This window comes from Colletotrichum acutatum (genome assembly GCF_030867785.1).
Source record: "Colletotrichum acutatum strain CBS 112980 chromosome Unknown BDZ83scaffold_195, whole genome shotgun sequence".
Lineage (NCBI taxonomy): Eukaryota > Fungi > Ascomycota > Sordariomycetes > Glomerellales > Glomerellaceae > Colletotrichum > Colletotrichum acutatum.
Window position 1 is genome coordinate 40,119 of NW_026849189.1, and position 18,005 is coordinate 58,123.

At 43.2% G+C, this 18,005-nt stretch overlaps 7 protein-coding genes across 7 annotated transcripts; 3 read left to right on the plus strand and 4 right to left on the minus strand.

Moving 5' to 3' along the window:
* Positions 1-28: 28 nt before the first annotated feature.
* BDZ83DRAFT_758007 (uncharacterized protein) lies at positions 29-458 on the plus strand (the record flags this gene model as incomplete). Its single annotated transcript, XM_060514973.1, has 2 exons — positions 29-60; positions 122-458. 2 exons carry the CDS (start codon positions 29-31, stop codon positions 456-458), a joined length of 369 nt encoding a protein of 122 aa, XP_060358304.1.
* Positions 459-1,949: 1,491 nt separating this feature from the next.
* On the plus strand, positions 1,950-2,862 carry BDZ83DRAFT_657523 (uncharacterized protein; the record flags this gene model as incomplete). Its single annotated transcript, XM_060510968.1, has 2 exons — positions 1,950-1,981; positions 2,049-2,862. 2 exons carry the CDS (start codon positions 1,950-1,952, stop codon positions 2,860-2,862), a joined length of 846 nt encoding a protein of 281 aa, XP_060358305.1.
* A 634-nt stretch (positions 2,863-3,496) lies between these two features.
* Positions 3,497-4,551, minus strand: BDZ83DRAFT_768084 (uncharacterized protein; the record flags this gene model as incomplete). The annotated part of the gene is made up of 2 exons (XM_060515302.1): positions 3,497-4,388; positions 4,439-4,551. 2 exons carry the CDS (start codon positions 4,549-4,551, stop codon positions 3,497-3,499), a joined length of 1,005 nt encoding a protein of 334 aa, XP_060358306.1.
* Positions 4,552-5,110: 559 nt separating this feature from the next.
* On the minus strand, positions 5,111-6,205 carry BDZ83DRAFT_724402 (cytidine deaminase-like protein; the record flags this gene model as incomplete). Its single annotated transcript, XM_060512653.1, has 7 exons — positions 5,111-5,323; positions 5,382-5,449; positions 5,506-5,539; positions 5,596-5,656; positions 5,707-5,773; positions 5,829-5,923; positions 6,030-6,205. The coding sequence occupies 7 exons, from the start codon at positions 6,203-6,205 to the stop codon at positions 5,111-5,113; spliced, it is 714 nt and encodes a 237-aa protein (XP_060358307.1).
* A 903-nt stretch (positions 6,206-7,108) lies between these two features.
* BDZ83DRAFT_657525 (uncharacterized protein) lies at positions 7,109-7,627 on the minus strand (the record flags this gene model as incomplete). The annotated part of the gene is made up of 1 exon (XM_060510969.1): positions 7,109-7,627. One exon carries the CDS (start codon positions 7,625-7,627, stop codon positions 7,109-7,111), a length of 519 nt encoding a protein of 172 aa, XP_060358308.1.
* A 1,287-nt stretch (positions 7,628-8,914) lies between these two features.
* Positions 8,915-10,602, plus strand: BDZ83DRAFT_797498 (Alpha/Beta hydrolase protein). Its single transcript, XM_060515897.1, has 2 exons — positions 8,915-9,425; positions 9,497-10,602. The coding sequence occupies exons 1-2, from the start codon at positions 9,211-9,213 to the stop codon at positions 10,413-10,415; spliced, it is 1,134 nt and encodes a 377-aa protein (XP_060358309.1). The 5' UTR covers positions 8,915-9,210; the 3' UTR covers positions 10,416-10,602.
* Positions 10,603-11,884: 1,282 nt separating this feature from the next.
* Positions 11,885-13,468, minus strand: BDZ83DRAFT_592655 (Alpha/Beta hydrolase protein; the record flags this gene model as incomplete). Its single annotated transcript, XM_060506555.1, has 2 exons — positions 11,885-12,795; positions 12,850-13,468. The coding sequence occupies 2 exons, from the start codon at positions 13,466-13,468 to the stop codon at positions 11,885-11,887; spliced, it is 1,530 nt and encodes a 509-aa protein (XP_060358310.1).
* Positions 13,469-18,005: the final 4,537 nt, after the last annotated feature.

Consider the following 18,005-nt stretch of genomic DNA (forward strand, 5'->3'; position numbering starts at 1 on the left):
ATCTGTCATCATCAAGAAACGCCTCACGATGGCGAGGAAGCGAAACATTGACATTAATGTGTACGCCCATTCTCTTTCTCTTTTCTTCCTTACAATGAGTACCATCGCTAATCTGATACAGCATCTTCAAGTCTCGGCTCATCGTCTTCGTCATTGGCGAGAACAAGGTCGAATACAATGTCCATGAGGCAGCAATCAGCGGCCTCTCCGCGCCTCTCCGAGCGCTTGTGACCAACGGCATGAAGGAGTCCGTGGAGGGGGTCGTTGCCTGGGATGAGATCGAGCCTGAGGTTTTCACACAATTGGTGGAGTTCGCATACGGTTACGACTTGAGCTTGCACGATTACGACATGATAGAGAAGCCGATGAATAAAAACACGGATGAGGTCGCAATTGCATCGAGATCACTCCAGCAGCGCCTCTTGGTCGGAACGCTTCAGGCGCTTCGAGGACGGTAATCAGACAACCATACCGGAGCTCCTATTTGGCGAAGATCGCTTCAGGCTTCCAATCCTGAGCGAAGTCTGGGTCAAGAGATATTCTGAAATCGTTACTCACAACTCAGAGGACTATTTCATGGCTCACGCACGACTCTACTGTATAGCTGATCAGTACGGCATTACGAACTTGGCAGAGGTTTGCGTCGAAAAGCTGCAGAAGGTTTTCTACGAGCATCCCGTAAACGACATTCTCAATGAATCTATCTGCAAGCTTCTTCTCTTTGTTTGGCCTAGAACTGTTCCCAAGGACGAGCTTTGAGTACTCCTCATCGACTTCATTCTTACGAACTTGTCAAACGCCCTCACGAAGAACATAGCGATCTTTGGACCCGTCTTGGATAAAATCCCTGAGATCGCCGTTGCTATTCTACGCAGTGCGCCGGACCAGTACTGGCAAGCACTGAAGGAAACCAAAACCACTAAGGTCTCCCACTGAAACTTCGTTATACCCATTCCGTTGGTCTTCGTCTCAGCCTCACAGGCATCACTGCCTCGCTGATGTCATAATGCAGATATGCTCGCATATTGAGAGAAGCGAAACAAAGATTTCTCAAGGGAAGGGGGCCACGATGTTGGAACATGGGAACTTGAGAGCGTGGGAAGATGATGGAGAGGGATCCCAGAGAATTCGGTTTAGGGCTGTGACGCAGAGAAGGTCTGATATGGCAAGGCTCTTCACTTGCTGGGACACCTTAGACAGTATAGCACACAATGTCAAGGATCAGAATAATGGTGTTGGTTCTTGAACTCTTACTAAATCATGACATTGGGATTGACTTCTTTCTGCTCCCACCACGAGTCGAGTTGATCATCATTTGAGTATGCCTAGCGATGTCTATTCCAAACTTTGGGCGATCAAGTACTTGACTTCTTGGCCATGACCATGGAACAATGACACCATACAGTTCAGCTCCTCCCACCCAAGTTTGGCGGCTGTTTATGAAAGACTGAAAAATACACATCAAATTCGAGGCGCCACTGATCCTTAATCTCTGAAAACCCGAGACGAAAAAACCTCCGACCGCTGGTTGCCTTGCACCCCGGCGTCTCTGCTCTTGCGAGAACAATGCCTTTTCCAAGGAACACGTCTCTTTAGTGGATCGAGCTACTTTTCCCTAGCCAGACAATTCCCCGGTCCTACACTCCTCAACGCACCTCGCTAAACAGCGTCTTAGCCCGGCCAACAACGCTGCACATGCGAATCATCAATATGGACGAGAAACAAAGGGCGCTAGATATTACTTAGCAATACCGAGGAATTCGGATCTGCATCCACTTCTCTCTTTCCTTTTGGAAGGAACGGAGAGCTTGTATACCGGTCCTTCCATTCGACACGGGAGCCGCGACTTCCTTTCTTTCGCCAAGCTTTCCTATGTCTACGGTCCTTTCTCACGTCCTGTTTGACTTTCACTTCTCCATCCACACACACCTTCGCCCGCCAACGTCACGATGTCTCTCAAACGAAAGAGAGGAATCGAGGAGTAAGTTTTTGTCTTCTTTCGTCTAAGAAAAAAGATTCTAGGTTGAATATCTGACAACGTTTCATAGGATCATCGACTCCCGAGTCGTCACTTTCGTCATTGGCAAAGGCGATTCGAAGCGCGAATTCCGTGTCCACGAAGGAGCTTTGGTCCACCTGTCGGAGCCTCTTCGACACCTACTTGCTGGAGGCATGAAAGAATCCCTTGAGGGCAAGATCATTTGGGATGACGTCGAACCTACCACCTTCCTCCTTCTTTTGGACTATGCTTACTCCGGCTCCTACCCCATTCCCTACCCCGGGTACAAACACAACGACGAATCCGACTCAGAGGAAGAAGAAGACGCCAGTGAAGACAATGAATATAATGACTCACTACGAACATGGGTCAAGCACGCGTCGTCAGTGCGAGGCAACAAACACCTCGCAGTATTGGAGTTTTGTAAGGAGCACTTCTCCGAGTATGGAGTCAAAACAGACGGAGGTCATTCGCTCGGAAAGAAGGAATCTGAGGGACAGGATCCAGAAATAATTGTCGCATTGGATCACCTCTTGAAGCCATCACAACTCTACATTCTCGCCGACAGGTATCTCATCGATGATCTCAAGGAATCGTGCATCAACGATGTTGGCCGAAAGCTGTGGAACGCATCTGTAGACGACACGCTATTCGGTCACGTGTGCTCCGTCCTTCGCTTCCTCCATGCACAGACATTACCTGAGGATAAACTTCGAAAGCTATTTCTACGGTACCTCATTGGGTATTTGCAATATGCGATGCCAAACGGAGCTGAAGAACTGATCCGCGACTTTGCAGACTACGCTGTGGAACTGCTACTTGGAATACCCCACACCTACTGGCAAGAACTTCAAGATGTGTGAGAGGCACCGGGCGCTTGGAATCATTTGGGGTCGGGGTACGTCATTCGAGGGGTCTTATCAAAAGGGAAGCGCTGGAATTTCGGCGGACACATCCCAGGGAAACGTGGCATCTGAGAGGGCCATCGTAAGGACGAGGACTTTGGCATCTCCTATCTTCCAGATAGTCTCCCTTTCAACGAACTTCATTAGCTTTTTTCCTTGATCAAATTACTCGATCAAGGGATGAACGAATTTCATCAAGAACTCTTCCACAAAGAGTCCTTTGAAGCTGGAATACAAAAGAGTTTGTTAAATAAAAAGAGCTTCTGGAAATAATTTTGTATTTCGTGTACGTGAATGTTTTAGAATCGTCATGATGTGTTGAGTACAGCAGTTGGCTGCTTTCATCTAGTATCCATGTTTGATGTTCGAGTCGTTGCTCAAATGAATGCGGCTTCGTAATTTGCTTGCTTCTAAAAACATGCGATTGCCCAAGAACGCCTTCCCTTCTTCCCTGCAATGAACTTCTAGAGAGCAAGATCCTTGCCTGCTCAACACTTGCAATTACCATTGCACCATTCCCAATTGCCTATTTCTATCCTTCTTCCAAGCAAGTTGAGTCGTATAACTCGATAAAGCGCTTGTTCCTATCTCTTCAGGACTTTTCTTTGCTCGTCGTCGCGTCCGGTTGTGCCGATGCAAACTTTGCATTGACATCGTTGATCGCCTTCTCCCTTTCCTCCCAATACCTTGGGAGCTCAGTCATGACTTCAAACCCCAGCTCAGGCACACGATGCAGCAGATCGTTGAAGCTAGGCATCGCGCGCACCATGCTAAAATCGGCAACGCACGTCTGAACCAGCAGCTTTCGGATCTTGTCTCCCGGCATCGTATTGGCAAACGCGAACTCGATAACGCCGAAGAGAAGCCGGTACCCAGCGTCGCTGAGTCTTGCGCGCGTCAAAGAGCTGTGGAGACGGTGTAGGCTTACCTGCCTCAGCTGCGCAATGTCGTATCTGTCGGCGAATATGTAGAGTTGAACGTGATGCATGCAAATTTCCCCAAACAGGCGATTCGCGACCATAAGGTCAAAATTCGCCTCGAGTTCTTCGTCCTTGTTCCACGGCAACCCGGGCGGCATGCCGTACAGCTTTCCGGGGGTTCCTTGGTTGACGAAAAGCGTTAGGTATCTCAGATATGGTTGCTTGCTGGATAGTCTGAAGTCATATTTTAGGACGTGTTCGAAAAGGGAGTCGTAGTCCTCCCCTGGAATCAATTTGGCGTTATCGGGCTCTTGATCTTTAGCCTTTTGAAGTTTGTGCGACGTCGGCACGTCGTAGTTTCCGTAGAACGCAAAGTTGATAAAGCTCGTGAATACCTCTGGCTCAACGTCTTCAATATCGACAACGCCCTCGAGGGACTCGCGCATAGTATTGGCTAGCATGCGGTCGAAGATTACTGATCGGGAAGCTACGAGCTTCTCGTGGATCTGGAATGGCTTTTGGTCTGGACCGATTCGAAAGGTGATAACTCGTGAGGTGAGTACGCTGGCCAATAGTAAGTGGTATGTTCAGAACCGAAACTGAATGTCACGTACCCTTCAAGGTCAGGAATACCTCTGTTGAACGAAGCCGTGGTCGAATGGCTAAGGAGACGAAGTTCTGCCAGAGAACACCGCAACCGACCGGGAGTTGCCTTTGGTGGTTCCATGACTCCTGGAGGTGAAGCGGAGGAGTTTCAAGTCGACTTCTAGGAGTCTTTCTGGATTTAAGAACCCGCAGAGCTGCGAACAGGTGGATCAGTGGAAGGAGTTATCTGGACGTTCTTCCCCGTTTTCGACGTGGTTAAGAGTTTCAGTCCCTCTCATCACATGATAATATTGACTTGCCAAATTCCGCCTGTTTTCCTTCTGGTACACGTATATTTCGCAATTGCTGGTTAACAAAATTTGTGCTCACTTACCTACTTATTATCACTACTAATCATATAAGTCGTCCTCATCCTTATTATATCCATAATCTCCAGTATTTCCAGAAAATGCTTTCCATACATTCAGTAGAGAATACTTTTCAAACGAAGGATAGGGACAGCAATGACAATTAAAGAGGTAGATAGGATACCTATACCGCGGTAAATGTTTTTTCTCCACCCACTTGATGAGCCATATTTCAGTGATTCCATGACACCGCAATCGCTGTTAGTGTGGCTGAGGTCGGATCGCCAATAAAAGTTCCAAGTCTCTTTTTGTAGTCCTTAGCCCGCTGCCTATCTACAGCGCCTCATAGTCTCTTCGAGAGACAGTAACATTGGAGCAGGTAGTTCCGCCTCGAGTCGCGCTTGGGACACGAAAGCAATCGTTCGGGCAAGGCGCGCTTGCGTTGTACTGCCATGAGAAGAGAGGGTCCGTCTCGTTTGTGAGGATCTGTCCGATCATGGACGTTTGGTAGCCAGGCAGCTGGCGAGATTGCTGGAAAACGTCGTACTAGATAAGTATGTTTAGCAGGGGTGCGCCCATCTCTTCCTTATTTAGGGGTTCTTACACTACTGAGAGTCATAACACCCCAGCCGACGTTGTAGTTGTGCTGAATTGTTGTGCCATAGACGTATTCTGACAGGTCAGTGTTAGTCGTTGACGGGCACAACAGCTTCTAAGGGTAAACCTGCCTTTGAAACCCGCCCATCGAATTGCACTCGCGCACTGGAGCCCGTTAGTCACCGAATCTCCCGTGATTTCTAGCAACTTGAAGCACTTACCATCGGACACGACTCAGCGTTTGTGTAAATTGATAACTCTCCCCATGCGGCATAGATTTGTCTGTGGATAATATGAGCCCTGGTTCTTGTACATTAACTTACAGGCCTTACGTTGGCGTCATGCCCTGTTCAGCGAACTTAGCTGTGCATGCGTTGATGGCTGAGATCTCTCCGTGAACTGCAAGTCTTGTTAGTAAGTCCTAGCTACGATCCTCTTGTTTCTCAGTGCATACTTGTAGGGTCGCCGGTCCGGAAGTTTGCGCCCTCGCAGACGACTTCATCGCTGGTGTGGTTTACGATGATGGTTCCGAATGCGGCAAAGGGGCAACTGAGAGGATCTTAGTCAAATCCAGAACTCGAATTTTGTGTGGCAACGTACGGTCCGCTTTGCCGGAACAGAGCCTCGTTTGCCTAGCGAGAATCAGCACAGGTACGGTGGAATAGAACGCGTATTCTGTATGTTTACCTTCTGCATATACTCGACTCGCTTCGTTGCTGGGATCGAATTCACGGTAAGACCAGACATATCCTGGTCATCATTAGGAACAATGAAATGTGCCGAGCCAAAGCGCACGGCACCTAAAGCCAGTATTACATGTGAAACGAGCATCTTCATGTCCGGCAGGTAGATAGCTATCCAGCAAGGAATGGAGAGCAAAGTTGATCAACTCCCAGGTAGTTGATACCTCTTTATAGCAGCCAAAGCTATGTATCTTGAAAAGGAAAATGCCATTGTCGGCGAATTCCCTCAAGAGATAAGGGTGGTCGGGGAAAAGTGGAGAGCCACGCGGTGTCATCCCGACATTTCGGAACCATGGATCACATCGCGGCCGGATATTGAAGCTATCACCATGCCCAACCCCGCAGTAACCCCACCCTCGTCGACATGGATCTGTGCTAGTGCCATTTCTTATCACTGATGTTTTGCGGTGACCTCCTTGGCATCGCCTCGCATGGCAAAGATATCGGCCAGAGATACCGGTATCGGCTTGTTTGCGCCAGGAATAGGCTTTGAGTGGTACGAGGCGCCTGCTTTCCCAGTATTATCGTAAATATAATCTGTCAAACAACGTCACGGACCGAGGCCTATGAAGGCATGCAAAATGACGTGATGGGTCCGAGAGAAAATGTCAACGCATTGGCATTACACTTCCAGGCAATAATTACGTGAACTCCTTGTTTTTTTAATCTCCCTATGAACGCCATCCATCACCCAAACTCCAAAGAAGAAGGCTAAGTAATCTGTCGAGCCCTCTCCGTGATGAAGACAATTTCCCACCGTCCCAAAGCTTTTCCCGTATATTTCATAACACACAAGACCCTAGTCGTCAGTTGGAGTAGCGACATTTGGCAACTTGTCGAGCAGTTGGCGGCTGAAGGCTTCGTCACGCAGGCGCGTACTCCTTAACCTCGGGTGATGTCTCGAAGTGAGGAGAGTGGCGACGAAGTAATCCAGGATGTTGTTGCGGATCTCATTGCCGGGAGCGCCGCCAGCGCCGTGCTGAACAGAATCTTAGACAGTGAACAGATCAGCCACGGTGTACCTATTGAGAGGCATGGAAAGCAGGCATTCGCGGAAGTGCGCTTTGCAAAGATTCTTCAAAGGTTGAATACCGTATGTGTGCGCCACGTTCAAAAGGGCGATGTGGGCGTTGAGGGTGTCAAAGCGAACGTAGCGGCCAGGGAGTTTCTTTGTCTCGAGAGCTTCTTTGTGGATCGATTGGTCAAGCATTATGTAAAAGCCTTTATATTCACGAAGGAAATTCATGCCAGAATCGTGGAAGAACGATCCGTTCTCCGCGTACTCATCTCCCCGCTCGAGCTTCTCATAGAGTGAAGGCAAAACGCTGAATTCATCGGAGGCAAAGGTGCGGGCTTTGAGAACTTGAACGGTGTAGTCTTGACGATAGGCGTACTCCACCAGTCGAGTGAATGTAGCCTCATCGATGTCCCTAAGGGTGATTGAAGCGAAATTGGGCTGTCGTCGTCCAGAAGGCGGCATACGCACAAGTTTTGGAGAGAAGAATTTCATCACAGCTTCGGAACCGAGAATGACTTGCCGCTTTCGCCGACATGATATTCGATTTGTGGCGAATTGAGAAATCTGTACACAGACAGTCAGTGGGCATACCCTTCAGAGCAGTTGATAAGATCACTCACTTTCTCATGTCAAGTATTGATGGAATCATGGTGACCACTGTGTCCCCTAAAGCATAGGAGAATTTCTGGTGGCCTCTCAGAATGTTGCTGACGGTGTGGTACAGGGATAACTGTGTTCCAGTGTGAATTTGCCGACCTCGTTAATAGCTCTCGACAGCCTCTGAATGCAGAAAAATCAAGCTGATTCTCATGCAAAGCTACGAGTGACAGAAGACAGAGCTGTTGTTGATGGAGTAAATACCGGAGGAATTACAGAACGAGTCGGTTACTAAGATATCCCGGTAGAAGTCTGGGAACTTGACACCTGAGGTTCAACCTACTCGATATTTGCGTTTGTCAAAGGGAAGGAGCCAACAAGAGCTCCCTTCCTCCTTCAAAATTGGAACATGCAAATGGATTTAAAATTTTCATTGGAATTTTTCATATCCGCCTTAGGTATGAAAACGCTGAAGCCATTGCACGCAGCACATCTCATTTCTTCCATGGTCTGTAAGATCAAACTAATAACACAACCTCTGGATCTCAGGAGAAAATTAGCATTAAGGTAGATCATCAGGAGTGTCCTAATTTTGTAGGCCATCCACCAGCGTACTCACTGAGGTATCACAGACATCTGATATGGCTATGTTGTCACTGAGTTGGACTTCACCTGAGGAGGCCTGAGGTGCGTATGTCAATCAACCGCACCTAAATGGTTTCACTGTTTGGTCACGTGCCGTAAGTTCCAGATTATTCTATATTCATGATAGTAGTGCCCCTGAGTTCAGTTTTCGCCTCGTTCTACCTTTTCTTTTTGGCTGGTCCGTGGCGATGAACGTCCTGCAATCTCCAGGGGTTTGCCACAAGCTGCAGTTATTGTTGAATGAGCTCAGCTGCGCCATCATGAGCGGTGGTGTTCGAGGCGTCACTTGACTGAAGCTGAACGCTGAACGGTTCGTGCGTTGTGGCAATGCATGATGAGTCGAGGACTGTGCAGTCGTCGCTCTCGTGGAGTTTCCCGAGTCACCGGTCTAAAGTGGAGACCCGCCGGCGGCGCGGGTTCGGCTACTAAGGCCGGCACTTCTTGACAAGATCCCGAGGCTTTGTGATGCCGTCAGCAATTGGAGGCGTTGTGAAATTTGACTGCTAATTGCGCCTCAATCCAAACTCGAGGTTCATGCTTCCATTTATGTACCCTCAACAACTAACGACATGACGTCTCCAAGCACCCATAGTCCGATCATGGTGCTCGTGGTACAAGGTTTCGTATCTTGTTTCGTACTCGGCTTGAACCTCGCTTTGGCCCTCTAAACGCGAAACCGAGGTGCATGCGACTACAACTACCGAGCCGTTCCCACCAGCCAGCGACGCTTCTCATCCCAACCCCGCCTGTTTCTTCCAACGCAACATCCGCTGCGACACTCGAGCACCCAAAGCAACTCAACTCGACCCCTCGCCGCGCGCCTGGCTCCAACGATGGCCGAAGATCAGAATACCACGGACGACTCACATCGCGTCCCAGAGCTGCCGCTCCTCTCAAAAGTTAGGTACGGCGCTACGGCCTTTGCGATCCAAAATTTCTTGGTGAAGCCCGCGCTCTTCGTTCGCGATGTCAAAGCACACGTCATCCCGCCTGAGAACCGTCCAGAGATCGTGAAGACGTACGAATGCAGGCCGTACTTACCCGTCAGGTGCGTTCTTGTATTTCACCCCAATTTTTGAGAGTCCCCATCGCACTGGTGCAGAGATTGACACGTTCTAGAGTATTCTTCCCGAAATGCTTTGACAAAACGTCGAAAGACAAGCTGCCGGTTCTCTTCACGATCCATGGTGGTGGATTCGTGCTCGGTACGCCAAATGACAATGACGATTGGAATCAGACGTATGCTTCGCAGCACCACTCGATTGTCATTGGCCTCAACTATGCCAAAGCTCCGGGCAACCCGTTCCCCAAGCCGATTCATGATTGCGAGGAGCTCTTCCTCGCCGCGCTCAACGATGACTCGCTTCCGTTGGACCGTACCAGAGTATCGCTGGCCGGGTGGTCTGCGGGCGGCAATCTGACTCTGGCGGTCGCGCAACTGGAGACAGTCAGGAAGCATCTCACTTGCATCGTCCCATTGTACCCGGCGGCTGATCTCTCCATCACAGGAGAAGAGAAGGCCCCGACGCGGCAGTACAAGCCTGAGCTTGGAGGCTTCCGTGCAAAGGAGAAGGACTTCCTGCAAGGAATTGCACCAGTGTTTGACTGGGCTTACAAGATCCCCGGCGAAGACAGCCGCAACCCGCTACTTAGTCCTACCTTCGCGCCCAAGGAGGCTCTGCCCAAGCAAGTCTTCATGATCGGCTGCGAGCTCGACATGCTTGCCCATGAAGGTCAGAGGCTCATTCACAAGCTTGCGGGCCGACCACCGCCACCAGCAAAGGTTGGAAAGCCTGAAGTTGTCGGCGATGGCGAGCTCGTGCTAGACGACGAGGTTTATCACTTCGAGGTGTCTGGCGCTGACGGAAGCCGCTACCGGTGGCTCTTAGTCCCTGATACAGTGCATGGCTTCGACCAGCATCTGGACGGCATCGTGCGTGATCCGGTTTTGCTTGAGGACGCCAAGATCAAGACGCAAAAGACCATCAAGATTATCGGAGAATGGATTCTTCAAGCTCCTCCTATTAGCGAAGCTTGATGATCGTCTTTGGTTGAGAAAGGGGTGGGACTTGTTTATATTGTGGCGTCGAAGAAATCGATATGACTTTGGAAGGATATCAGCTGCGAGGCTTCTGCTATTTGCGTTCTGCTTGCCTATTCGATACTCTGTATGACATGTACTTGCTACTACGTTTATATGAATATTACAACGTATTTACTCGCTTCATTTGGCAATCATTGCCATCACCTTGCTGATTGAATCCAACATATGTGCGCTAAATATCAGCAGCCACACGCTCACGATATGAATCCTCTGAGTCCGCAGGAACCGAAAAGGGGAGAGGCCAGGACCTTATGGTATATTGCATCTCAACTTTCCTGCTAAGCAATCTCCTTTACTAAGGTAATGATCTATCTAATGAACTAGATGACATTCAATACCAATCATGCGACAAGCCCATTCTCTACTTACGTTTATGGCTGTAAGAAGCAAAAGCTCAGCTTTCCTCGTAATGAGCCTACGAAAATTCTGGGAGACTCTGTCCCCCACAGGTGTAATGATGCAGATATTTTCCACCAGACTCGAAGACAAAAACCATACAAGCGGGCCAATTCAAATGAGAGATTTCTCGCTACTTCATAGGCCTTGGTCCTAAATATCATCCTATCCCATATAATAAGGTGTGTCACGTCGATGTGCGAACCCTGATAGTCGAGACCATCTTCCAAGGTATCAGTCTGGCCTTCCGCGGTGACTCACAGACTCTTCTCGCACCACGTAGAAAGTAGACGATCTATCTCCTTGACTATCTTCCACATATATCCATAGGTACGAGCGCTCGTAGGCCAGAGCGATGCAGAGTGGTTGCATAAGTCCCTGGTTCGAATCCAGGTCGTGCCCTTATTTTCCTTTTGTGTCTCGCTTGATCCATCATAAGTCAGCTCTGTTCAACTGTAACGACAGGTTACAACCTGAATCCTATCCACAAGGAAGCACTTAAGATCTAGTCATGTCCCCTCGACTTTGATATATCCCTTTCCATATCCAGAGGCCTACTAGAACTTTGTAAACGAAACCCTTTCACGATGAGCCTACAGATCCTGACGATCCTAAGTCCTAGAAAAGTATGGTATCCATGACGGTCTCGTTTTGCTACCTGGTTCAAAGATCATCTGATACGGAATGCGATAATCTACTCCATAGCCAAGAAAGTTATTGACATGGCCCTGCAACTCACGCGCTTCTTAATACACGTGAATATTAAGGTATCAACATCCCCTTCTTCAATAGTATAGTCGAGAGAGCAGTCGCCGTAGCATGAAGGGGCCATACTACATAAATAGTAAAGGCGATCTCGGGCCTCATGTATCAAGACTTGGAAGGAAGGTCTTACGGTTGTGTAACAAATTTGTTCCCAACGAAAGAAACCACAACGGGACCCGTATTGTCTTTTTAAATCTGCCTTAATTCACTACTCTATCTGGTTTCCTCTTTACTCAGATTAGCTAACTCGAAACCACCGTGCCAGGCGCCGGCATCTTCAGATTGATCAAATAGTCGTCTACAACGCGTGAGGCATCACCCTTGAGCAAATAGCTTGTATGTCCAGACCCTTCTCTAAGAAGTAAAGTCGCGTTTTGAAACTCTTCCATCATGCCAGCTGCATACACCAGGCTCGTCGCCGGATCAAATCTAGAATGTACGAGCAAGATGGGCGGCGTGTCCTTAATATTCAACGCCGTCCGAGGGTTCGTAATCTTGACTGGGTACCCGGTGCAGTCAATCACCCGATGCCAAAATTCTCCCATACCTGGCGTAGTCGTGAAAGTCCGGGTCATATCAGCCACTCGCTGCACTTCGACATGATCCTTAGCAGCGAAGAAATGTCCGTCCTGACACTGTACATTTGTAATCGATAAAGAGCGAGAGTCGGTAAAAATGTCGCCAGATAGTAGACCCGGAGTAAAGAAGGAGCCATTCCCAGTCGCCCCAAGCTTCAGCATCTCGGCAAATGCTTTCCGATCTTGGGGGAACTCCAGAGTCGACCGTGCAGAGCCTATCACGTTGTTTGGTGTGGCAACAGGCAAGCAGCCGGTTTTGATGGTCCCGTCACACTCAGCGGCCTTGAGGTTCCCGGCGCCCGCGACTTCAAGGATCTTGTTCCATGTCTGCCGGATGTCTTGTCCTCCCTCTCCGCAATTAGTAGCGTTAGCTTCGCAGAACCGGAAGAATGCCTGGATGGTGGCGTCCAAGGACGTGGCTTGTGTCATGATGTTCGATGCGAAAGACCCAGTGTGCTGCAACATCCCATCAAGCGCCATGGCACGGATTGCCGTGGGAAACAGTGCAGCATATTGAGCCCCAAGCTGTGTTCCATATGACACTCCGAAATAGTTCATGGGTTCTCCCCCAGTAGCTGTCTAATGTTAGCTCCTCCAGCCAGGACAAGTTGATAGGCCATAGATCTTACCGACACGGACAGCCTCCATGTCCTTGGCGACGAATATGGTGTCCATGTTGTCGAACAATGGACCAGTCATTGCCCGGCAAGACTCACCCACAGCTTTGTTGTAGTTGAACAGCTTCTGGAAACCCTCCGGCGTAGTCGCATCAAACTCGCTTGGCTGATTGGCCAAATTTGTGTCGCACTTCTGCGGTGTACTCAGACCAACACCTCTGGGGTCCATTCCAATGATATCGAATGACTGGCGTACCGCGTCGCTGATATAAATCCCTTTCGAAGCCATCCGCGCGACCATGCTCGAGGCTGCCCCTCCAGGCCCGCCGGGATTCACAAAGAGATTACCAATGCGCTTGCCCTGTGCCGGGAGTTTGACTATTCCCAACTGAACTTGAGGGCCCATGAGGTCATTGTAGTTCAATGGAACCGAGAAATTTGTACATTGGAGGGCCGATGTGGCGTTGTTGCCTTTGAAAGGTCGAATGTCCCCAGGACAAGCTGCCCATACTATCGGTCCCTGAATTTCCTGATGGGCTGGACCGACAGGTTGAGGAATCTTGACGGCATTCGCAGCGATGACGAAGGCCACGACGTCCAGGAGCAGGCGGGAAACCTGTGAGTCCTTCATCATAAGCTACTCGCGGACGTTTGATAGTGTTGAGGTCCCGAACTCCCCATGAAAAATTGCCGTGTCGTAGGTTGAAGTGATGGTCCACGGGCGCAATAGAGAAGGCAGGGTACGGACGAGAACATTCTTAAGGGTTGAGTTCGTTTCCCCATCAGATTGGGTTCGTCGGGAAACATGCTTTGGATGTGCCCCTGGCAGGCAACCTTGAATCAAGAACCACCCCCCGAAAGTGCCGCTTGTGACTGTGTTGGCCTTGCGACGACACCGATTTTCGCTTTTTGTTTGTGGCCGAAGTGTCTCGCGCCTGTATCAACTTCTCCCTGGCTGCCCATGAGAAAGCTTACCGTAGGGAGGTTGAAACTGGCGTACAAGGAATCGGTACCGATTAGAGTTTGTGTAAGCTTCCTAAAAAAAGCTTATTACGGCAACCATCCCGCCGGCTGTATGGAAATCGTAAGAAGCTAGCAGCGGTGCCAGGCAGGCCAGGTACGGTAACTAATCTTTCTTTGTACGCGGTAGTGCATCAGCGACCTTTGGGGAAAGAGTTGTCGCGGAGACAAGTTGATTACGGGCAGCAATGAACGCCTCATCCTGCACTACACTCTCAAAGATTGAACGGTCAGGTTGGTGCCCTGGTTAAACCAAGCTGCCGGAACCCGCGTGAGTCCAGTTCATGACTCCAGTCCAATTGTCACGAGTTACAGCACGCAGCAATAGGCTTACGGAGTATAATAAAGTAGCTTAACCTATTATAATAGAAATAGATAAAAAAGAGAGGTCTATCTATAGGGCATAAATAATATACATATAATATAATATATATATAATATAATATAGGCTGCGTAGCTTAGTAATATAAGTCTAGGGAGTCTGAGCGTTTTATTTAATTTTTATTAAGCGCGATAATTTTAAAAAAGGTAGTTTAAAGCTATTTATAGTTAACGTTCTTCTATACTTATAGAATTAGTAACTATATAAGTATAAAAATCCCCCCGACAGAGCAATCCGCTAGGGCCGTACTATATATTATATATTAAAAAAAACTAAATATATTGCGCTCTAAACTTAATTATTAATTAAAAAGCTCCCGACCTTTTATTACCTATTTAGAGAGCGAGCTTTATTTATTTTAATATATATAAATTTTTTTAATATTAGTCTATATAAATAGCTAAGTTTAATATAATCTCTTTTTTTATATAAGTATTATTATTCTTTAAGGGGGCTTATAAAAGCCGTTTTAAATATTAATTTACTACTTTAACTCTATATATTTTTAGTCTATTTATCTTAGCTATTATAATTAAATTAGTATTAATTTATTAAATTTTAATATTAATATTAGCCCGGCTATTTATAATATTTATATTATTACCTAGCTAAATTCCGTATTATTAAAAAGTACTTCGCTACTTTTTAAATATATTTATATTAGTTATGATAATTATAATATTAAGCTAGTTAAAAAAGAAACCTAGTTTAAGGGGAATAAATTTGTTAAAGAGTATTATTAGTCCTAGCTTACTAATTATTAATTATATATTAAATAAATAAGTTCTCGTTAATATAGTTTAATTAATATTATAGCTAGCTTATCGTAATAAATATATTAATAGAAGTTAAGGCTACGAAGGCTAAATAAATAGTATTATAATTATAAATAGCTTCCCTAAAACTATATCTATAAATTATAAAATAAATAAAGCTTTAGTAATTAATCGTAGTTTTATTAAAAAGGGTTTTTAATAAAAATAATTAAAAGTAATCGTAAAATTTAATATTAAGTTAATTATTAAAAAAGCTATAAAAAGTCTATTTTTAAACTAAGCTTAAGTTTATACTATATATAAGTCTTATTTTTAAATATATCCTTTATAATATTTTATTTATTATTATTTAATTATTTACTAAACGGTTATTTATTTTATTTAACTATAATTATATATCCTATTTATTTATAAGCGTCCGTTTTTATTTTATTATATAATCGTAGTTACGTAACTTATTTATAATTTTTTATTTTAAAAAGAGTCGTTATAAGTCTATTACCTCTATATATATAATATAATAGTTACTATAAGTTTTATAGGGCAGGCCCTAGCTTTATTATATATATTAAATTATAATATTAGCTCCTCTTTTTAAAGGTCTAGTCCCCTAGGCCTATAAATAGGTCGTCTATTCCTAAGTTAGGGAATTATTAAGTATTTTTATTTAAAAGTATATTAATATAATATTAAATTAAATTAAAAAAAATAAAGTTTTAAATAGCTACGTCTTATTATAAACTATTATATATTAATTATTTTTTTAATAAAAGTATAGAAATTATATTTTATTTAAACTCCCCGATAGAGTAATTTACTAGGGCCGTACTATATATTACGTATTAAAAAAAACTAAGTATATTGCGCTCTAAACTTAATTACTAACTAAAACTCCTAACCTTTTACCGTAGTCCTCTAAGTTCTAGCTATTTAAAAAGCGAGCTTTACCTACTTTAATATATATAAAACCTCTTAATACTAGCCTATATAAATAGCTAGGTTTAATATAATATACTCTTTTTTATTAAAAGTTAAGGAACTCTTTATATAATCTTTTATATTTATAATATAGCTCGTATCCGAGGGGTTATTAGCTCTATAAAATATAATTTCTAAACTAATATTAATATATTAAATCTTAATATTTATATTAGCCTAGCTATTTATAGCGCTTATATTATTATTTAATTAGATTCCGTATTATTAAAAAGTATTATATTACTTTTTTAATATATTTACGTTAATTATAATAATTAAGGCGTTAAAGGGGCTTAATTTATTAAGTCCTAAAAGGGGAGATATTACAACTAGCTAGTCGTAATAAATATATTAATAGAAGTTAAGGCTATAAAGGCTAAATAAATAGTATCGTAATCGTAAATAGCTTCCCTAAAGCTATATTTATAAATCGTAAAATAAATAAAGCTTTAGTAATTAATCGTAGTTTTATTAAAAGGGGTTTTTAATAAAAATAGTTAAAAGCGATTATAAAATCTAATACTAAGTTAATTATTAAAGAAGCTATAAAAAGTCTATTTTTAAACCCGGCTTAAATTTATACTATATATAAATCTCTTTTTTAAATATATCCTTTATCTTATATATATTCTATTTATTAATAATTACTAAATAAATTTTAATAAACGTTTATTTAGAGTAATTACTATAATTACTTTATTACTTAATTACCTTCTTATCTATATATAATTTATTTTATAGTCTTTTTATTCTTTTAAATAATATATCTATTTTATTTAATATATATATAATATGCCGTAGCCGTTATAGGCCTATAGAGCGGGCCCTAGTTTTAGTTATATATATTAAATTATAATATTAAATCTCTTTTTTAAAAGTTTAGTCCCGTAGACCTATAAATAAATTAATAAATTCCTTTATTAATCCGTTTTAATTTTATTTAAAAATATTATTAAAATATCTATTAGTTCCTCGACTTATCGTTATTTTAAACTAACTTTTAAAATAAAAGAGCGTAATTTCAAAATTGCTATACTATACTTATACTATCGCTCGGTTAATTAAAAATATAAAATATTTAAAAAAAAGTCGAAGTACTATAAATATACTCGTCGTAGTTACTTTTATAATACGTCGTTAGCGCGATTTATAATTATAAATCTTTATTATTATTATAAGTTTTTTTATTTTTATTAATATATAAATAGTAAATCGTTTTTTAACCGAGGCTAATCGTTTAAAATATAAAGAAAAAATAAAAGAACTTCTTTTTTATTAACGGGCGGAGGCTTTATATTAAATATAGATTAAAATAAATAAATCTCTATTAAAATTAAATCGCTTTTAAAAAGCGAAGAGGATAGTTTTTAAAAAGGGGAGGGCTATCCTAATCTTTTTAAAAAAGTAGTTCTTTTTAAAAAATCCGTTATAATATAAAAAGCTTAATTTAATAATACTTTCGGTATAATTAACTAAAATTCTATAATAACTAAGAGTTTTAATTTTAATTTTAATTTTAATATTTTTTTAAAAGCTATTAAAAGTTCTAGAAATTCGTAACGGGCTCCTATATATTTTCTTTATATTTATAATTTTTTATTTAATTAAGAATTCTCGTATTTCGTTTTTAACCCTATAATTAATAATTCGTTCGACTTTATATTTTAGTTCGTTAAGTTCTATAATAATATAATCTTCTATATATAAGCCTTTAAATATTAGCTTAAAAAATAAAATATAAAAGATTAGGTAATACTTTATTATATCTAGGAGTCTTAGTTCGTAATTAATTAATAAAACCTTTTTAATAATTTCGAAAGGTCTAAGTTTTTTATAATTTAATTTATCGCTTAGTTATTTTATTTTAATATTATAATAAAAGAAATAGGCGCTATCCCCCTCTTTTAAAGTTAATCTTTTAATTTTTAATCTATTCGCGTTTTTTTATATATATTAATATATAAACTCGAGGTTTAAAAATACTTTTTTTTAGATTTCTTTAAGTTTCGTTA